The 17,390-nt window shown below is 55.1% G+C and overlaps 1 protein-coding gene across 6 annotated transcripts in view; it reads left to right on the forward strand.

Annotated features, from left to right (window-relative positions):
- Positions 1-16,122, forward strand: part of AKT2 (AKT serine/threonine kinase 2) — a 51,898-nt gene extending 35,776 nt beyond the window's left edge. For 4 of the 6 annotated variants that reach the window (XM_010380868.2, XM_030913608.1, XM_010380870.2 and 1 more), the window contains exons 5-14: positions 4,697-4,850; positions 5,319-5,450; positions 7,294-7,359; positions 8,344-8,412; positions 9,208-9,330; positions 10,774-10,902; positions 11,057-11,271; positions 11,840-11,927; positions 12,044-12,146; positions 13,238-16,122. In XM_010380868.2, the coding sequence (XP_010379170.1) occupies positions 4,697-4,850; positions 5,319-5,450; positions 7,294-7,359; positions 8,344-8,412; positions 9,208-9,330; positions 10,774-10,902; positions 11,057-11,271; positions 11,840-11,927; positions 12,044-12,146; positions 13,238-13,317 (1,159 nt within the window). In that variant the 3' untranslated portion in view covers positions 13,318-16,122. The remainder of the gene's footprint in view (positions 1-4,696; positions 4,851-5,318; positions 5,451-7,293; positions 7,360-8,343; positions 8,413-9,207; positions 9,331-10,773; positions 10,903-11,056; positions 11,272-11,839; positions 11,928-12,043; positions 12,147-13,237) is intronic. The other 2 variants (XM_030913606.1, XM_030913609.1) reach the window with 1 other exon arrangement.
- The last annotated feature ends 1,268 nt before the right edge of the window (positions 16,123-17,390 follow it).

The raw sequence follows: 17,390 nt of genomic DNA on the forward strand, positions 1-17,390 counted from the left end.
CTGGCTCTTGAGAATTGCAGTGCTCTTGAGAGTCAAGCAGGGTGGTGTCCGGAGCTGGCCATTCAGTATTGTTATTTTTACAGTCGTGGTTTCCCCAGGGCTCTCCTCTGGGGGCTGGAAGATACTTGAGGCCCAGCTTCATGGGGAGCTCCCCTTTGCCCCAGACCCCATGTTGCAAACCCTTGAGAAGGATCCTGGACATAGGCCCTTGCTTTTCGTCTGGAATTGCGAATGCTGCAACCTTGCAACTTTGGTCCAGTTAGAATTGGATCGGAGGCTTGTCAGGCAGCAGGCGAGCCCCAGTTACTCCCGGATAACCTCCTGCATCGCTGTGGTTTCTGGAGCTCTCTGTAGGGTGGGCAGTGGGAGCCAGGGTAGGTGGGGTAGGCCCGCCCCTGCAGGTGTCTTCGGCACCCTCCCCGAGTTGAGTGCCTTGCGCCCAGCCCCGTGTGCGGTGCTGTGTGCCCGCAGTCCACCAACCTCTTAGCCCCAGGCCCTGGTTGTGGGGAGAGCTGGGAGGGCTGAGCTCGTCCAGGTGGCAGAGCCACTCTTGGAGCCCCAGCTGCGGTGGCTCCGGGGCCCATGCTCCTGATTCCCGTCTGGAGTAGCCTCCCAGAGCTGCTTCTGGGCTGGTGGTATGGCTGTGCCATCTTTCATGTATTCGGGTTCTCTCCACAGAGAGACCATCTGTGTTCTCTCCACCCCTCTCTTTGAAAACAAAGATGATACCATGCTGTACATCTTAGTCTGCAATCTGCCATCTTCACGTGACAGTCTCTTAAGATTTTTATATGTGAAAGACATATTTTCCTTTTTAATATATTCACTGTATCTCTTAGGAGATCTGTGATTTTTTTTTCTCAATCCACCATCATTTACTCAGAGTCAGCATTAAAAAAATTTAAAATTTGTGAGAGGACAACTATGTCTGATAAAGCATGTCATGGAAGGCCGGGCGCGGTGGCTCACACCTGTAATCCCAGCACTTTGGGAGGCTGAGGTGGGCAGATCATGAGGTCAAGAGATCGAAACCGTCCTGGCCAACATGGTGAAACCCTGTCTCTACTAAAAATACAAAAATTAGCTGGGCATGGTGACGGGTACCTATAGTTCCGGCTACTCTGGAGGCTGAGGCAGGAGAATTGCTTGAACCAGGGAGCCACTGTACTCCAGCCTGGCAACAAAGCAAGACTCTGTCTCCAAAAAGAAAAAAGAAAGAAAAAACCTGTCATGGAGTCGGCTCCTGCCCCGTGCACCTCCCCCCCCCCCCTTTTTTTTTTGAAAAACAGGAATATTAGTGTAGCGTTTGGGAATTAGGCTGTAATTTGTTCCAAAGAGGGCATGGGTTAAAGCAAGTTGAGAAATACTGGCTTGAGACGTTGGGCCAGGGAGTGCGGAAGCCAACATCTCTCTGCCTGGGTGTGCACCAAGGCTCAGTGTATGCTCTGCCCGGGTCTGCACTGGGCCTTGCTGCGCCCTGGCTCTGGGACCACCTGGACTTTGGCTGCCTCACTCTTTCATTACCCAAGTATCTACCGAGTATCCACCATGAGTTCTGGGGGCAGAACCGTGTTCAAAGCAGGTGGAAATCTCTGCCTCCATGGGGTGGACAGAGATGGGTTATGGGGACTCCAGTCTCTGAGTGGGTGGGGAGGGCAGCGTGTCTTTTGTGATTCCAGCTACCAAGGTTGGTACAACTGCTATTTTTCTGGAATCTGGTTTTTAAATCTGTGCCTCAGTTCCTCCTTCGTAATGGGTGGGAGTGGGAGTGGTTGATGATAGCGAGTGCTTCCCATGTGTTATTAGAGGCTGTCCTTTTTCCTCGACTCCCAGTTCCCTTTCCTGGAGGCAGGCAGGGCTCCAGGATCGTGATTTCTCTGCTGGAGATGTTTGTGCCTATGTGAGTATGTGTCCGCAGAGGTTCATTATTTTCTAACTCAGGAGCACAGAACTGTGCACTGTTCTTCACCTTCCTTCATTTTGAAATGTTTTATAGAGACGGGGTCTTCCTGTGTTGTCCAGGCTGGTCTGAAATTCCTGGGCTCAAACAGTCCTCCAGCCTCTGCCTCCCAAATTGCAGGGATTACAGGAGTGAGCTACCTCACCCGGCCCTGCACCTCCCTTTTTTCCTTAAGATGTCTCAGATCATCCCAAGTCAGCATACAGACCTGCCTCAATCTTTCCCCCAGCTGCAGAATGTCTCATTGCACAGATGCCTCACAGGCATTCTACCTCACAACAGCCTGTGTGTTCAACACTGCTGTGATATTTCATCAAATCAAAGGTGCTGTCGTCGGGGAGGCACCCTATTTCGTATAGTGCCAAGAAAAAGGAGTGGCTAGTTAAATCAAGACAGACCCCAACTGTGAGATGCATCTGCATTTCAGCAGTGTCAAAATGTGGAAGAGGGTGCATGGTGGGACGGATGGAAATAGAAGTAGTTTCGCGTGGTACGCCAGGAAACGAGACTGGGGAGGAATACAGCCCAGCAGGTTGCCCCGGCTTGGATTTTGAAGCCCAGTCCCAGCCACTTATTCCCTGCCTGACCTTGGGTGGGTGCCCCAGTGCCTCAGGAACACAGGAGCAGTGACACTTGCCTTGGGGCGGGGGCCACCCTGGAAGATACGTGTGAAGAGCTGGCTGCACTCCCTGTCTGTGGCTTATTTAAATCACTGGGATTTGGGAAGTTGCCTACTTGTACTCTTTGAATTTTTTCATTATTAGTAAACATTTTATTTTTCCTACTGGACATGTGGGTATTTTCTAGACACAAGCAAAATACACAGAGGGTTCAAAATGCATTGGGTTAAAAACACCTAATTGTGGTGTGGTCAGAAATGGGGGATGTGGACAATTTGGTGTCATTCAGCCTAGTATATTTTTCATTTTGGTCTCTGGTCATTTTCACTTATTAAGCAGAACAGTTTATAAGTATTCAAAGAAAATTCTTTTCTTTTTTTTGCTGATTGCAGTGGCATGATCATGGCTCACTGCAGCCTCCACCTCCTGGGCTCAAGCAGTTCTCCCACCTCAGCCCCCGAGTGGCTGAGACCACAAGCATGTGCCACCACAACACCTGGCTAATTTTTTATCTTTGATCTCTACAAAATGGGTATCCATGTTGCCTAGGCTGGTCTCAAACTTCTGGATGCAAGCCATCCTCCCACCTCAGTCTCCGGAGGTGCCAGGATTGTAGGTGTGAGCCACCAAGCCTGGCCCAAAGACATTTCTTTCCCAGCAAGTTCTAAACCGTGAGTGATAGACTAGTTTATTGTTTATTATTATTATTATTTTGAGATGGAGTCTTGCACTGTTGTCCAGGCTGGAGTGCGATGGTGCAATCTTGGCTCACTGCAACCTCCTCCTCCCGGGTTCAAGTGATTCTCCTGCCTCAGCCTCCCAAGTGGCTGGGACTACAGGTGCATGTCACCACGCCTGGCTAATTTTTTGTATTTTTAGTAGAGACTGGGTTTTACTATGTTGGCCAGGCTGTTCTCAAACTCCTGACCTCACGGGATCCTACGCCTCGGCCTCCCAAAGTGCTGGGATTACAGGCGTGAGCCATCGCACCTGGCCTGTTTTTATTTTTTATTTTTGTTTTTTGAAAATTTTTTAGAGATGGGTCTTGCTTTGTTGCCCAGGCTGGTCTTGAACGCTTGGGCTCAAGCACTTGGCCCACCTCAGCCTCCCAAAATGCTGGGATTACAGGTGTGAGCCACAGTACTTAGCTTCTAGTTGACTGTTTTTAAACCAGGCTCCCTTCTGCTGGGACCTGCTTCCTGTCCACCAGCTTCTCTCCTCTACATCCCTGGGCTGCCAGGACCTCTGTCCCTGCCATGCAGACTCCCTGCTCCCAGTGGACTGTCCCCTCCAGGGATCCTGTGGGCCAGCTCTTGCCTTGTAATGTCTTCAGCTCCTTTGGCTAATGAATGCTGCTTCTTACTCTTGGTTTAACTTTACAAAACATTGGTAACTTATAAACTGGAGCTTGTCATTTGTTCCGAAGAATTTACAGGAGCCCTGTCTCTCCCTCATTCAAGGCTCAGGGTGCTGGCTCATTTTCAAGGGGCTGTGAAAAGAGAGGGTCACTCCTTTTTGATCATTTGCCTGCTGCCTGGCTTCAGATCACCCTCAGGCCAGGTCACTTTAGGGAAATTGGTGATCTCTCTTTGTATTCCACTTTTTTTTTTTTTTTGAGACAGTCTTGCTCTGTCACCAGGCTGGAGTGCAGTGGCGCGATCTGTGCTCACTGCAACCTCCGCCTCCCGGGTTCAAGCAATTCTCCTGCCTCAGCCTCTTGAGTAGCTGGGATTACAGGCACCCACCACCACGCCCAGCTAATTTTTGTATTTTTAGTAGAGACAGGGTTTTGCCATGTTGGCCAGGCTGGTCTCGAACTCCTGACCTCGTGATCCATCCGCCTCAGCCTCCCAAAGTGCTGGGATTACAGGCCTGAGTCACCGCGCCTGGCCTGCATTCCACACTTACCCGCTCCTCACCATCACAGCCAGGGGTTTGTGGAGTTTCACTCAGGTCCCTTCAGCTCTCTCTGGTTCTGACAGATCTTGCCCAAATTCCCACGGGTATGTGGTCATTTGCTTGCCTGTTGCAGGGGGTGGCTGGGAGGTAGCACTCAGCCCTTTGACTCTGAGGCCCAGGACTCCTGGCTCCTGGGACTCACGTGTGTCCCTGACAGGGAGGAATGGATGCGGGCCATCCAGATGGTCGCCAACAGCCTCAAGCAGCGGACCCCAGGTGAGGACCCCATGGACTACAAGTGTGGCTCCCCCAGTGACTCCTCCGCGGCCGAGGAGATGGAAGTGGCGGTCAGCAAGGCACGGGCTAAAGTGGTAAGTGCTGGAAGCAGGGGTGAGGCTGCCAGCCTGCGATGCCCCCCACCCCCATTGCTGGCCCTGCTCTCCTTGGTTTCCATACACAGTTCAGGGGGCTCAGCTGAGAGACAACAGAGCTGCCCTGCAGGGTGGGGTGATTTCAGGTGGCAGGTGCCCTCGGGTCTTCTCCGTGCCTGTGGGGGAGGGAGCAACCCTAGGTGGACCCACTGCAGCTTCGTCCTGGGAGGTGGCGAAGACCTGGCTACCCCCACATCAGAGCCCAGCCCTCCCAAGGCCATGTGCCTGCAGAGCCTGGTCTGAAGGCCACTTCAGAACACACAGTTGCTGCCCAGAGCCTCCCTTCCTGCTCCAGCCTAAGCCGTTTGGCAACAGTGTCTTTTGGTTTTCCTCTTTCTTTTGTTAAAATTTCCTCCCATGGGCCGTGAGCCAGGCGCTGACTGCCCCCACTCTCCCTGTCCCTGGCAGACCATGAATGATTTTGACTATCTCAAACTCCTTGGCAAGGGAACCTTTGGCAAAGTCATCCTGGTGCGGGAGAAGGCCACTGGCCGCTACTACGCCATGAAGATCCTGCGGAAGGAAGTCATCATTGCCAAGGTGCGTGCCCCGGGAACTGTGCTTGCTGGCCCCTGGGGGGGCTGCGGTCTGGAGCCTGACCCTGAGGCCTGGACGCTTACCCACGCTTTCTGCTGCCGTGGGCTTATTTCCCCCACAAGTTCTCTCCAGACAGAAAAGGGGGAGCCTGAGGCCCAGAGAGGAGCAGCAGGCCTTGCTGCTGAGTCCCCACTTCCACCCTCTGGTAGGGGCTGGGGGTGCCTGTGGAGAGAGCGAGCCTCGGGGCCCCACCCAGCAGGTACTGTCAAGGGAGGCTGCGGCCTGTTGGGGAGGCTGTGAGGACGTTCCTGTTGGGGAGGCCAGGGCTCTGCTCAGGGTATCCCAGTTGGAGGCCAGGCCAGGAATGGAATTCTACTTTTTCCCTTATTTGAAGTTTTTGTAGTGGAAGATTCCAAAAATATTCAAAAATTTAAAAAGAAAATAAATATTACGGACCCCCATGTAGCCACTGTCCAGTTTAACCAGTTATCAGCGTTTAGCCAGCCTTGTTTCCTTAGCTCTGCCTGCCCCTCTTGTTCTGGAATACTTTAAGGCCTGTCCTAGACATCACGTCACTTCACTCATCCATACTCGAACACGTGCCCTGACAGATGAAGGCTGTAAAGAATATAATTGTGGTGCTGCCATCAGAGCCAATCGCATTAACTGTTCATTCCTGATGTGATGATTGGGCCTAAGGCAGCATTCCTCAGCCTCAGCACTGTTGACATTTTGGGACAGATTGTTCTGTGCTGTCGGGGCAACCCTGTGCATTGTAGGGTTTTAGCAGCACCCCTGGCTTCTACGCACCAAAGCCAATAGTAGCTCCCCAAGTTGTGACAATCAAAAATGACTTTTGGGTTGGGTGCTGCAGCGCATGCTTGTAATTCCAGCACTTTAGAAGGCTGAGGTGGGAGGATCGCTGGGCTGGGCTCGTTGACCAGCCTGGGCAACAAAGCGAGACGCTGTCTCTATAAAAATAAAAATAAATTAGCCGGGCATAGTGGCGTGCACCTGCAGTCCCAGCTGCTCAGGAGGCTGAAGTGAGAGGATCAGTTGAGCCTCAGAGGTTGGGGCTGGAGTGACCCATGTTCACACCACTGCACTCCAGCCTGGGCAACAGAGCCAGACCCCCAGCTAAAGAAAAAAAAGACTTTAGACGTTCTCAGGTGTCCCCTGGGGATCAACTTGCCCCAGGGAGAGCCTGTGTGAAGTTGCTGCAGGTGGCTCCAGATGTTTGGAACCTCTCCTGGTGGTTCTGCTGTACAGTCAATTAGAACCTGAATTAGAGTCACCCAAAGGGCTTGTGAGACAGTGCTGGGCCCACCCTGAGTTTCTCACCCAGTGGGCCTGGGTGTAGGTCCCAGGAATTTGCATTGCTGCCAGTTCCCAGGCAGTGCTGATGTGCCCCGTGTGGGGACCACACCCTGAGAAGCACTGCTTTGCTATCTAGAGCTTCGTTAGGCCCAGTTCCTTCTTTGGGCAAGAACGCTTTCTAGGTGGGGCTTCCCACAGCCTGTGGTGGCACCTCGGGGCCCTTGTGATGTCTGTTTGTCTCCCCTGCAGGGATGTCACAAGTGTCTTGCCCCTAGCAGCCTGGTCCCTTCATTGTGACATTCCTGCTGACTTTTCACCTGTGGCTTTGAGAGCCACTGATGATCCTCGTCTGGGTCTGTTATTTGCTGAGGGCTTGCAGGCCTTCACATTCCACTCCTGTGATTGTTTCTGCATTTATGGATGGGAATGGAATTGCATCTCACAAGGCCTTGCTCCCCTTCCTCGGGTCGGGGTCAGGTGGGCAGGCATGGTGTTGCCCACCAGCCCCTCACCCGCAGTCTGTCTGCAGGATGAAGTCGCTCACACAGTCACCGAGAGCCGGGTCCTCCAGAACACCAGGCACCCGTTCCTCACTGTGAGTTGCCCTCCCTTTCCCAGACAGTGTGAGTCCAGCCTTTGGACAGAGCTCAGAGAAACAGCCCAAATCTTCTGCTACAAAGCACAGCCTTGGGGTAGGCCAGGCGGGCAGGGCACGGTGTTGCTGCGCCCTGCGAAGTCATCGAACCAAGACATGGGGTGGGGGTGAGCAGGCTCAGGGAGTGGGAGGGTGACAGCTTCTTCAGAGATGGTGGCTTCGTGTAAGCACTTGAACCAACTGAAGATAACACATTATTTGATGGCTGCTGTCTCTATGAGTTAGGGCATTTAGCCCAGCTGGTTGAAGTAGAAATATATCTATTTTTGTTTTTGTTTTCAGATATGCTCATAGAAGCAGATGTGTTAGCATTGTGTTGCCTGTCAGCTTGGACTGAGTAGATGCCTATTTGGGCTGCAGTCTCCATCGAGGCCAGTGGCCACCAGTTAAATGGATTAGATTAAGGATGGCATATGTGTCATTTGTTTATCTCAGTTGCTGTCCAGGTATCCTATTAAGCCATAGTACTTTTTCAAATAAACTCTTATGAGGTACCACAGAGTAGAAAACAGAATAGTTGAGTTGTCATGAGCTGAGGGACCCCCGTCCATCCTGTCGTTGAAGTTGGCTCCCAAGCCTTTGCCACTCCCAGCCACAGCAGACATCACTTGTGTGTGTAAGTTGAACACATTTTACTATAAAAACAAGAGCCCTGGGTGCTCTAGTTTTCCCCTGGCTGTGCCTGATGGAGGCAGAGGACAAGATGGTTCAGCATGTAACCCTTTCCTACCCGCAGAGCCATGCCTTCACTTAACGCCCCAAAAGGTGCAGCCAGTATGTGAACCCCATCTGGCTGATTCCTGGGGGCCCCAGCCAGGGCAGCGTGTATGTGTGCAGAATAAGCAGGGCCAGGGCCCTGCCCTGGTGTGGCTCAGCGGAGTCCTCCTCCCTCCCACCTCCTACCCTGCTGCCTTCATCCGCCAGGCGCTGAAGTACGCCTTCCAGACCCACGACCGCCTGTGCTTCGTGATGGAGTACGCAAACGGTGGCGAGGTGAGCTGCGGCTGCTTTGGCTTTGCCCTCTGGGGACGTCTTCCTTAGGGTGGGGCGGGATGGAGAGGAGCTGTGGGTGAGATGGAAGGGTGGAGGGAAATTTCAGTGTCATCTTGTGCTCCTCTTCCTTGAGGCAGGTGGCATCATCTCCATTTTGGGGGGCCGTCACTGAGGCTCAGAGAGGTTCAGTGGCTTGCCCAGGTTCACACAGCTAGTGAGTGGGTGGGTCAGGTCCACACCAGTCCAGAGAGGTGTGGAGAGGGCTGTGGGGCAACAGCACTGGGAAGGATGGTCTTAAAGGCCCCAGAAAAGGCTCCCAAGGGTTAAAACCTAGCAGCCTTCTGTTCCCGTGTCCTTCCGAAGTGGATTCCAGCAGCCACTCAGCTCCCCCTCACAGAGTTACCTCACTTCTGTCACCCACTGCTTGCCTCGCACCTTTTCTCTGCAGCGGTTGGCATGCCTGTATTGGGATGGGAGGTTTGCTCATCCGTCTGATCTGGGCTTGCCCACGGCCTGTTGCTACTTGGTCGTGACGTGTGCTTCTCCCATGCTGTCCTCCCTCCTCTGTCTTGGATGTCCCTGTCATACCCTCTTGTGGGTGTCTCCTGGTGGACCCTTGCCCTTCACCCCCAGCTCTGTGTCACTCGTGAGCTTCTGCGCTGTGCCTTGTTTGGTCCCTCTAGCTATCACTTACTGGTTCATGACACAGGTGTCACCACATCACTGGGCTGGGAAGGTGAGGGCAGGTGGGTGGGCTGGGCCCTGACCTCCTCTCCTCACCCCTTCCTCCCGCAGCTGTTCTTCCACCTGTCCCGGGAGCGTGTCTTCACAGAGGAGCGGGCCCGGTTTTATGGTGCAGAGATTGTCTCGGCTCTTGAGTACTTGCACTCACGGGACGTGGTGTACCGTGACATCAAGGTTAGTGGCAGGGTGTGCACCAGGCTGACCTGTGGCACACACACCACATGGGACTCACACTGGGGAGGTGGGGCTGAGGCCTTCTGCCCTGATTCGCCAAGCTTCCCACCAAGGTCCAGGGTGGTGGTTCTGTAGCAAGTGGCCCCAAGTAGGGACCTTTCCAAGCCTCCCATGAGCACTCCTAGGCCGCTAGTGGAGTGTGAACTGACACAATCCCTACTTTATTTATTTATATTTATTTATTTATGAGGAGTCCTGCTCCGTTCAGTGCAGTGGTGCAATCTCGACTCACTGCAACCTCCTGTCTCCTGGGTCCAAGCTATTGTCCTGCCTCAGCCTCCTGAGTAGTTGGGATTACAGGTGCCCGCCACCACGCCCAGCTAATTTTTGTATATTTAATAGAGATGGGGTTGCACCATGTTGGCCAGGCTGGTCTCAAACTCCTGACCTCATGATCCACCCACCTCAGCCTCCCAAAGTGCTGGGATTACAGGTGTGAGCCACCGCACCCAGCAGAGTTTAGAAGATAGTTCGGTAGTGTGTGCACAAGAGAAGTGGGGACACACATTCACCTTAGAAAGTGTCCCCCTCACTCAGCAGCAGGACTCACTCTAGCCCCAACTGGAACAACCCAAGTACCCACTGTGAGAGGAGAGGTCAGACCCACTGTGGAGTGTTCGCACAGTAGGGTGCCACACAGCAGTTAGGAATGAGCTACAGCGACACGTGACAGTGTGGACGCATCTCATAGGCTAATGTCGAGGGAAAGCTGCACAGAGGAGGTGAGTCCACAGTTCATAGGTGTGTCTGTGTGCAGTGGTACAGACGGGAAGTAGAGGTTAATTCTTCTGGGGGATGGTCAGTAAGTGGGAGGGGCACACAGGGCCTTCCAGGGGGAGATGCCATCTCAGCCTCGCAAGCAGCTGGGACTATAGGTGTGTGCCACCATGCCTGGCTAATTTATTTTTCATATTAAAAAATATGGAGATGGGTTCTTGCTGTGTTGCCCAAGCTGGTCTCAAACTCCTGGGTTCAAGCAGTCCTGCCGCCTAAGCCCCCCAAAGTGTGAGCCACTTTGCCTGGTTGCATATTTCATAATTAAAAGACAAAAAGTCTAGAAAAAAAAAATAGAAGAAAGCTTGTGCCCCCATGTTGGAACATAAGAACCTGCAGCTGACAATGGGGGCAGTGGGTGGACAGGGCCTGGCTCTCGGTTCTCCCTGCCCAGCTGTTTCCAGGTACCCTGGGGGTGGGCCAGGGTGTGGGGAGGGTTGGGTCTGGCCTCTCTCTGAGCCTCAGAGGGTGAGGCTGTGTGTGCTGGGCCCAGCCTGGCATGGGAGGGTTGATGTCCAGGAGCCCCTGGCATCTTTCCCTGGAAGGAAAGGCTGGGGTAGCAGGAACCCCTCGGAGCACATGCCTGAGATCCGTTCACTTTTCCAACAGCTGGAAAACCTCATGCTGGATAAAGACGGCCACATCAAGATCACTGACTTTGGCCTCTGCAAAGAAGGCATCAGTGACGGGGCTACCATGAAAACCTTCTGTGGGACCCCAGAGTACCTGGCGCCTGAGGTGTCTGGGGTTTGAGGGGGGGTAGGAACATGTGAGGCCAAGGGAAGGGGGAACCCCCAGACCTGTGTGTTTCCAGCCCAGATGCCCTGAGGGCAGGACTGTGATGCCAGCCTCAGGGCCATGGACCCAGCCCTCATTTCCCCTCCATTCTCAGGTGCTGGAGGACAATGACTATGGCCGGGCCGTGGACTGGTGGGGGTTGGGTGTGGTCATGTACGAGATGATGTGCGGCCGCCTGCCTTTCTACAACCAGGACCACGAGCGCCTCTTCGAGCTCATCCTCATGGAAGAGATCCGCTTCCCGCGCACGCTCAGCCCCGAGGCCAAGTCCCTGCTTGCCGGGCTGCTTAAGAAGGACCCCAAGCAGAGGTGAGGGCTGGCGTCGGCCCCGTCCAGTCCAGCCCAGCCCAGCCCAGCCCAGCACCACCTGCTGCCACTGCCCCTGCGACCTGGAGGGGGCAGCATCCACAAGGGCGCTCGCTTGTGGGGTCGCAGTGTGCGTTGTCCCCACACAGCCCCTGAAAATGTCCACAGTGGCACTTAGGGAGTGCTCCCCCCAGGGCAGGCCCATCCTTGACACTACCTTATGGGGGACACTTTTATGGGGACGCTGAGGAACAGGGCATCCCTAGGCCTGTCTGGGGCCGCCAAACCATATGTGGCAGAGCCAGGATAGGAACCGAGCCTGCCCTGCTAACTCCCTTTCTGGACTCGGGGTGAGGCCAGGCTGTGAGGACACATGGGTCCAGGTTGCTGACTCCCTGGCTCGGACCCTGGGCAAGTGAGCTCCCTCCCTGAGCCTCGGTTTCCTCCTGTGAAGTGGTTTGTAGTCAAGACAGAATCATTAAAGGCCATACAGGGCCTGCCTGTGCCGAAAGCCCGTCTCCCCGAACCCAGCCGCTCTGGGAGGCAGGTGCTGACGGCCGTCTCTGCCCAGGCTTGGTGGGGGGCCCAGCGATGCCAAGGAGGTCATGGAGCACAGGTTCTTCCTCAGCATCAACTGGCAGGACGTGATCCAGAAGAAGGTGAGCCCCCACTGCCTGCCCCAGCCGGACCCTCAGGGGCCTGGCCCACTCGTGGTGACCTTGGTTGATGCCTCCTGGCCTCAGGGTCCCTGAGCCTGAGCTCCTCTCCTCTGTAGCTCCTGCCGCCCTTCAAACCTCAGGTCACGTCCGAGGTCGACACAAGGTACTTTGATGATGAATTCACCGCCCAGTCCATCACAATCACACCCCCCGACCGCTGTGAGTGCCTGGGGCCCCCGCGCTGGTATGCCTGCCCCGGTGGTGGAGGGATGGGGTCTGCTCTTAACCCACTTCTCGAGGAAGGCCCTTGAAGGCCCCTGCTTCATGTCTGGGAGGTTTCCCCAAGGTCTGCTCTCAGGTCCTTTTGCTGTTGGTCCTCTTTGGACCTGGTGAGGCCACCAGGAGCCATTGGCTGCGGCACATTCTGGAGCTCACTGGGGGGTTCAGGGCAGGAGACAGCCAGGTCCGTGAGGCTGGCTGGGTTCACTGCTTTACAGCTGTTTGAGTTCTTACTCTGAACCCAGCCCGGTGCTGGGCTATGCTGGGGACACAGCATTGATTGAGCCAGCCCTGGGCCCTGCCCTGGAAAGCTCCCAGCCCAGGTAGGGTGGATGGCCTGGAGTGGTCAGGGCTAGGCTGTGGGAGCCCAGGGACTAGGGTATCCCAGAGGAAATAGCTGACATGGCCTGCAGTTAGGGAGGGCTTTCTGGAGGAGGAAGCAAACACGTCAGCTGGCCAGAGGAATGGCATGTGGGATGCCAGCAATGGGAGAAGCATGGCACAGCCAAGGACAGGCAGCAGCCGGGAAGAAGAGAGGGCATGGGGCTGGAGTGCAAGGGTCTGGGGGCCACTGGGGGCCACTGGGAGGGGTGGGGACTGCTTGCATGGGGGGAGCCAACCAGGGAAGGGTTTTGTACAGAGAGGGACAGGGTTAAAGAAGGCCTTTAGAAAGCCGCCCCCCTGGCTGCCTGTGGAGAATGGATGGGAGGGTGCGAGAGGCAGGCCAGGACAGGGCTCTGGGCTGGACCCTGGCATGGTGGTGTATGGAACAGAGAGAAAGTGGGAGGCTCAGAAGGCCCTGCCAGCTGTGGGGCGCATGGGCAAGGGCACAGGAAACTCCCAGAGGAGGCTGCCCGGGGCCCAGGTTTGAGGAGTGGAGCCGTGGCTGTGGGGCTCCATTGCGGAGGGAGGTTTCTGGGCCTTTCCTGTGGGCAGCCCCCGCCAGCTGGGGCCATTTCCCCAGGGAGTCTGGGCAGGTGTCCCAGGCCCTCTCCTGACTGGTCCTCCCTATCCGCCTCCGCCGCCCGCAGATGACAGCCTGGGCTTACTGGAGCTGGACCAGCGGACCCACTTCCCCCAGTTCTCCTACTCGGCCAGCATCCGCGAGTGAGCAGTCCGCCCACGCAGAGGACGCACGCACGCAGGCAGCCATCACCGCCGGGTGGTTTTTTCCCCCTAACTTTTTACTTTGCCTTTTTGGTTTGTGTCCCCACCCCCACCTCCTCACCCCCTTTCCAGTTCTTCTTCAGGCCCCTCCCAGACGCACCCCAGCGGCCCCTGCAGCCCCTGCCTCCAGCCTCACCTTTGTGCCCAGACTCGCTTTTGGGATACTCCACCTCTCGCCCAGGCCCGGGCTGTTGGGCGGTTGGAGAGATTCAGGTTTTAATCTACACAAGCCCCAGTGAGGGGTGAAGCCTGACGCCCGGGGCCTGCCTGAGTTTCTGACCCGGGTGTCATGCTGGTGGCTGCCTCCGCGCTGCTGCTTCCGGACGAAGGCTGCCTTCTGGTGGGACGCAACCCCCGGCAGACAGTGGTGCTGCCTTCCAGGCCCCGTGGCCTAGGCTCGGAGTGGCCAGGCACAGGGCGGTCCAACCCCTCACCTGCTGTCCCCCCATGGGGGCAGAAAAGCAATAATGTCCAGGGGCAGGCAGGGGCCCTTGGGAGCTGCAGGGATGGGGGTTAGGGCTGCTCCCTGGTGAATGGAGCCAGGTCCCAGGATCTGCGCCATGGGGAACTGGGAGGGGTCAGGCTGGGCGCCGCCTCCTGGTCCTGTCTCCTCTCCACCAAGCTGCCCTCACCCTATAGATTGAGGCAGGAGGAACATTTGGGGGCAAACCTGCCTGCCTCCCAGCCCCGTGCCTTACTAGGGCTTCCTTACAGCTGGCCTTACCTCCTGCTGGACCCCGGGCCTGGCCTGACCCCATTGGGGGCTGTGGGCTGGGCTCACCCCCTTCTCGGCGGGGGTGGAGGGGCACCAGCCTCGGCTGTTACAATCTTACACCGGACAGTATTGGGCCCCATGGACTTGGTCAGGGAGGGGTGGGGGTGGGCATCTCTGGTAGCTATTGGAGTGAGGGGCCTCTGAGAAGGGAGACTCCTAGGCCCCCTCATCCCTCCCTCTCCCCAGGGCCCCATGTTCTGCAGCCTTAAGGTTGAACATGAACGCACTTCCATGTCAGTGCTGTGGGACTCCTGTGCGTGCCTCGGACTGCGTGTGTCGGCGGGATGCAGGCACACGTGGGTGTGTGTGCATGTGTGTTGTGTGTGAGGGCAGCGTGTCCTCCAGTGTGCATGGTATGTGGGCTTGGGCCCCATCCCTGGCCCGAGCAGTTCATCCTGTGGGGGAGGGGTGCTGACCCAGTGGGAGGGGGCCCGCCTTGATCCATGAGCTGCCCTGCCCACGCCTCCCCTCCCTGCAGCAACACCTCCGGGTGTTTGGAGTTCAGCTTTTGTGGGTTTGCTCTCCCTACCCCATCTCCTGTACTATGCAGTTCATGGCAGGGTGGGGAGGGTGGGGTTGGTTCGGGTGGGTGAGGGTCTTTTTCCTCTGTGTGCATTGTCGTTATCCGACAGTCCTCCGTCCCTACTGGCCTTTCTCCTCGTCTTCATATTTGTACGGTACAAGCAATAAAGACACTCATTTCAGACCAGGGCCCAGCCTGCACTCACGCCGGCCCAGCCACTCTGGGCCTTGCCTTGGTGATGGAGTCAGACCCCTGGGCCCCAGCTTCTCCTGTAGTAGTCGCTCCCTTCAGCAAGGAGGGTGCTGAGCAGGGGCATGGAGGTGAGAATGAGCTCAGGGCGAGGGCAGCTGGGGTGTGTGCAGGAGCTCAGGCTGGAGAGGGTGGGTGCAGCTGGTGCTGTGGGGCCGAGGGGTGTGGGGAGGCTCCCCGCTTGTGGGGGTGTGGTGGACAGAGACCACTCCAGGCCCTCAGTGCTGCTTCAACTAAGAGAGGTGGGGTGGAGGGACAGGGGTGGAAGATCTGGGTAGTCCAGAATGAGGAGGGTGCCTGTGCTGTCACTGAGTGAGAGGGAGTGGTTCATTCCACAGGGCTGCCGAGCCTTAGAGGGGGGCATTCCTGTCCTGCCCCACCTCCCCATTTATGCTGCCACCTGGAAGCCTTGAGGCCCCCAAATTCCAGTACAGACCCACTGGTGTGTTCATGGTGGCATGGCTGCTGTCTCCTGGGAGCTGCTGAGCGTTTGGTTGGAACCCTGTTCAGCTTGGGGTCAGCCCTCCGCTAGGCGCTGCCCTTTAGCCTGGCTGTGTCTGGGCCCCTGGACTTCCCATGCTTGAGTCACGTGGCCGCATGGCCGGGCCCTGGCCGGATGGCACGCCTCCCCCAGCCAGGGACCAGGGACCAGAGCTTTGGCCTGCCCTGGTGAGCCCTGCTGTGCAGAGGGCCTGGCACAGATGAATTTGAGATTTTGCCACAAGGTGTTAGCACTTCACACCCATTGAGTCTTTGAGATTTTAAATGAATGTAAGCAGAAAAAGATCCAATTTACAGAAATCAGAGTGAGCTACAGCCAAGACTCGTGTTCGGTTGGGGTTTTTTAGTTTGTCTTTCTAAAATCATGTGGACCTTAATTTAATTACAAAAGTCTGCCCTGGTGGTCATAAGCAGGCAGGCCTATAAGGAGAGGCTTTTTACTCGTCCTTCTCGTCCCAGCCCCGAGCTGACCCCCGTTGCTGCTCCTCACACCACGGGGACGCAGGTCTCGTAGTGTGGGCATAGGCCTGGCTACCTCATCTTGTTAGTGGCTCTCTCCTCTTCCACAGGATGGGGGCCCACAGCTGCAGCAACTGGCCCCATAGTTGAGCACATGTGGTTATCCTGTAGAGCTTTTCCCAAGGAGGGTGTTTGAACTTAAGAGTCTTAATAAAATCTTACCAAATAAATTTTGAGTAGAATAATCGTCTTTTGCAACGTACATTTTAAAAATTTCACAAGTTCTTTTTTGTATATAAAGAACAGTAGACTGGGCACAATGGTTCATGCCTGTAATCCCAGCACTTTCGGAGGCCGAGGCGGGCAGCTCTCTTGAGGCCAGGGGTTCGAGACCAGCCTGGGCAACATAGGGAGACCCTCATCTCTACAAAAAATACAAAAATTAGCTGGGCATGGTGGTGCATGCCTGTCATCCCAGCTGACTTGGAAGGCTAAGGTGGGAAGATCACTTGAGCCCAGGAGTTTGAGGCTGCAGTGAGCTGTGATTGCCACACTGCACTGCAGCCTGGGACAGTGAGACCATGTCTCTTAAAAAAGAAAGAAAACATACATGCCATGAAAAAAGACAGCAAAGCAGGAGTATAAGAAAGTAAATTCACCCAAGGTCTCAGGACCTTGAGTACTCACTTTGGTGCTGATTACCTCCGTGCAAATGGACACGGCATAATAAACTGGTAGTTTCCTGCTCTTTTTGCATCATCTTTTCCAGTTAATGTGAAGCCTCTGGGGGCTGCCCCGTGTGCATTGATGGCTGTGTTGAGTCAGGGGTAGCAGTGAGATTCCCTTTTAGCTGCTGCATTTGGGGAACTCAGACTTTCCAGCTGCTTCCTCGGGTTCCACAGGGTAGACTCCTCAACCGGTTCAGCCGCCCTGTTAAAAGGAATTGACTTGGTTTCGTTTGGTGCTACCAGCAGTCCTGTAATAAACTTTAGCTATCTGTCTGTACTGTGCTTGTGCTTTTGTTTGTCGTCTACATCCCAGGATTTTAATGTCCAGTACCTTTCCAAAAAAGTGTAGCCATTCACATAAATAAATTTTGAAATAATTGCAGACTTGCAGAAAACTTTCAAAAATAATACTGTACTAAGATTATTCCGGGCCTGGGGCAGGAAATGTACAAGATGAGCCTGGGGCATCTTGCAGTGCCTGAAAGTACGCACGGATGTGCTTAAGTCACAGGGACACAGGAGCCAACAGAAAGCGCCCAGTGGTCAAAGCTGAAAAGAATTTGAACAGCAAAATAAATAGCATAATATTGGGTTTTCACCCAAAATATGAAATAAGTGTACTGCTCAGTGTCAAAATGGGGAGAATACACAAATCTACACAAAATCATAAGTAATTTCTGTCAACCTTCAAGGAGGGCTGTGTAACCCCCACTTCTTAGGTGTGGGCTGCAGTGACTCCTCTAAAGAGTGGAGTGTGGAGAGGGGAAAAGTAACTTTTCAGT

Source organism: Rhinopithecus roxellana, chromosome 12 (assembly GCF_007565055.1).
Source record: "Rhinopithecus roxellana isolate Shanxi Qingling chromosome 12, ASM756505v1, whole genome shotgun sequence".
NCBI lineage: Eukaryota > Metazoa > Chordata > Mammalia > Primates > Cercopithecidae > Rhinopithecus > Rhinopithecus roxellana.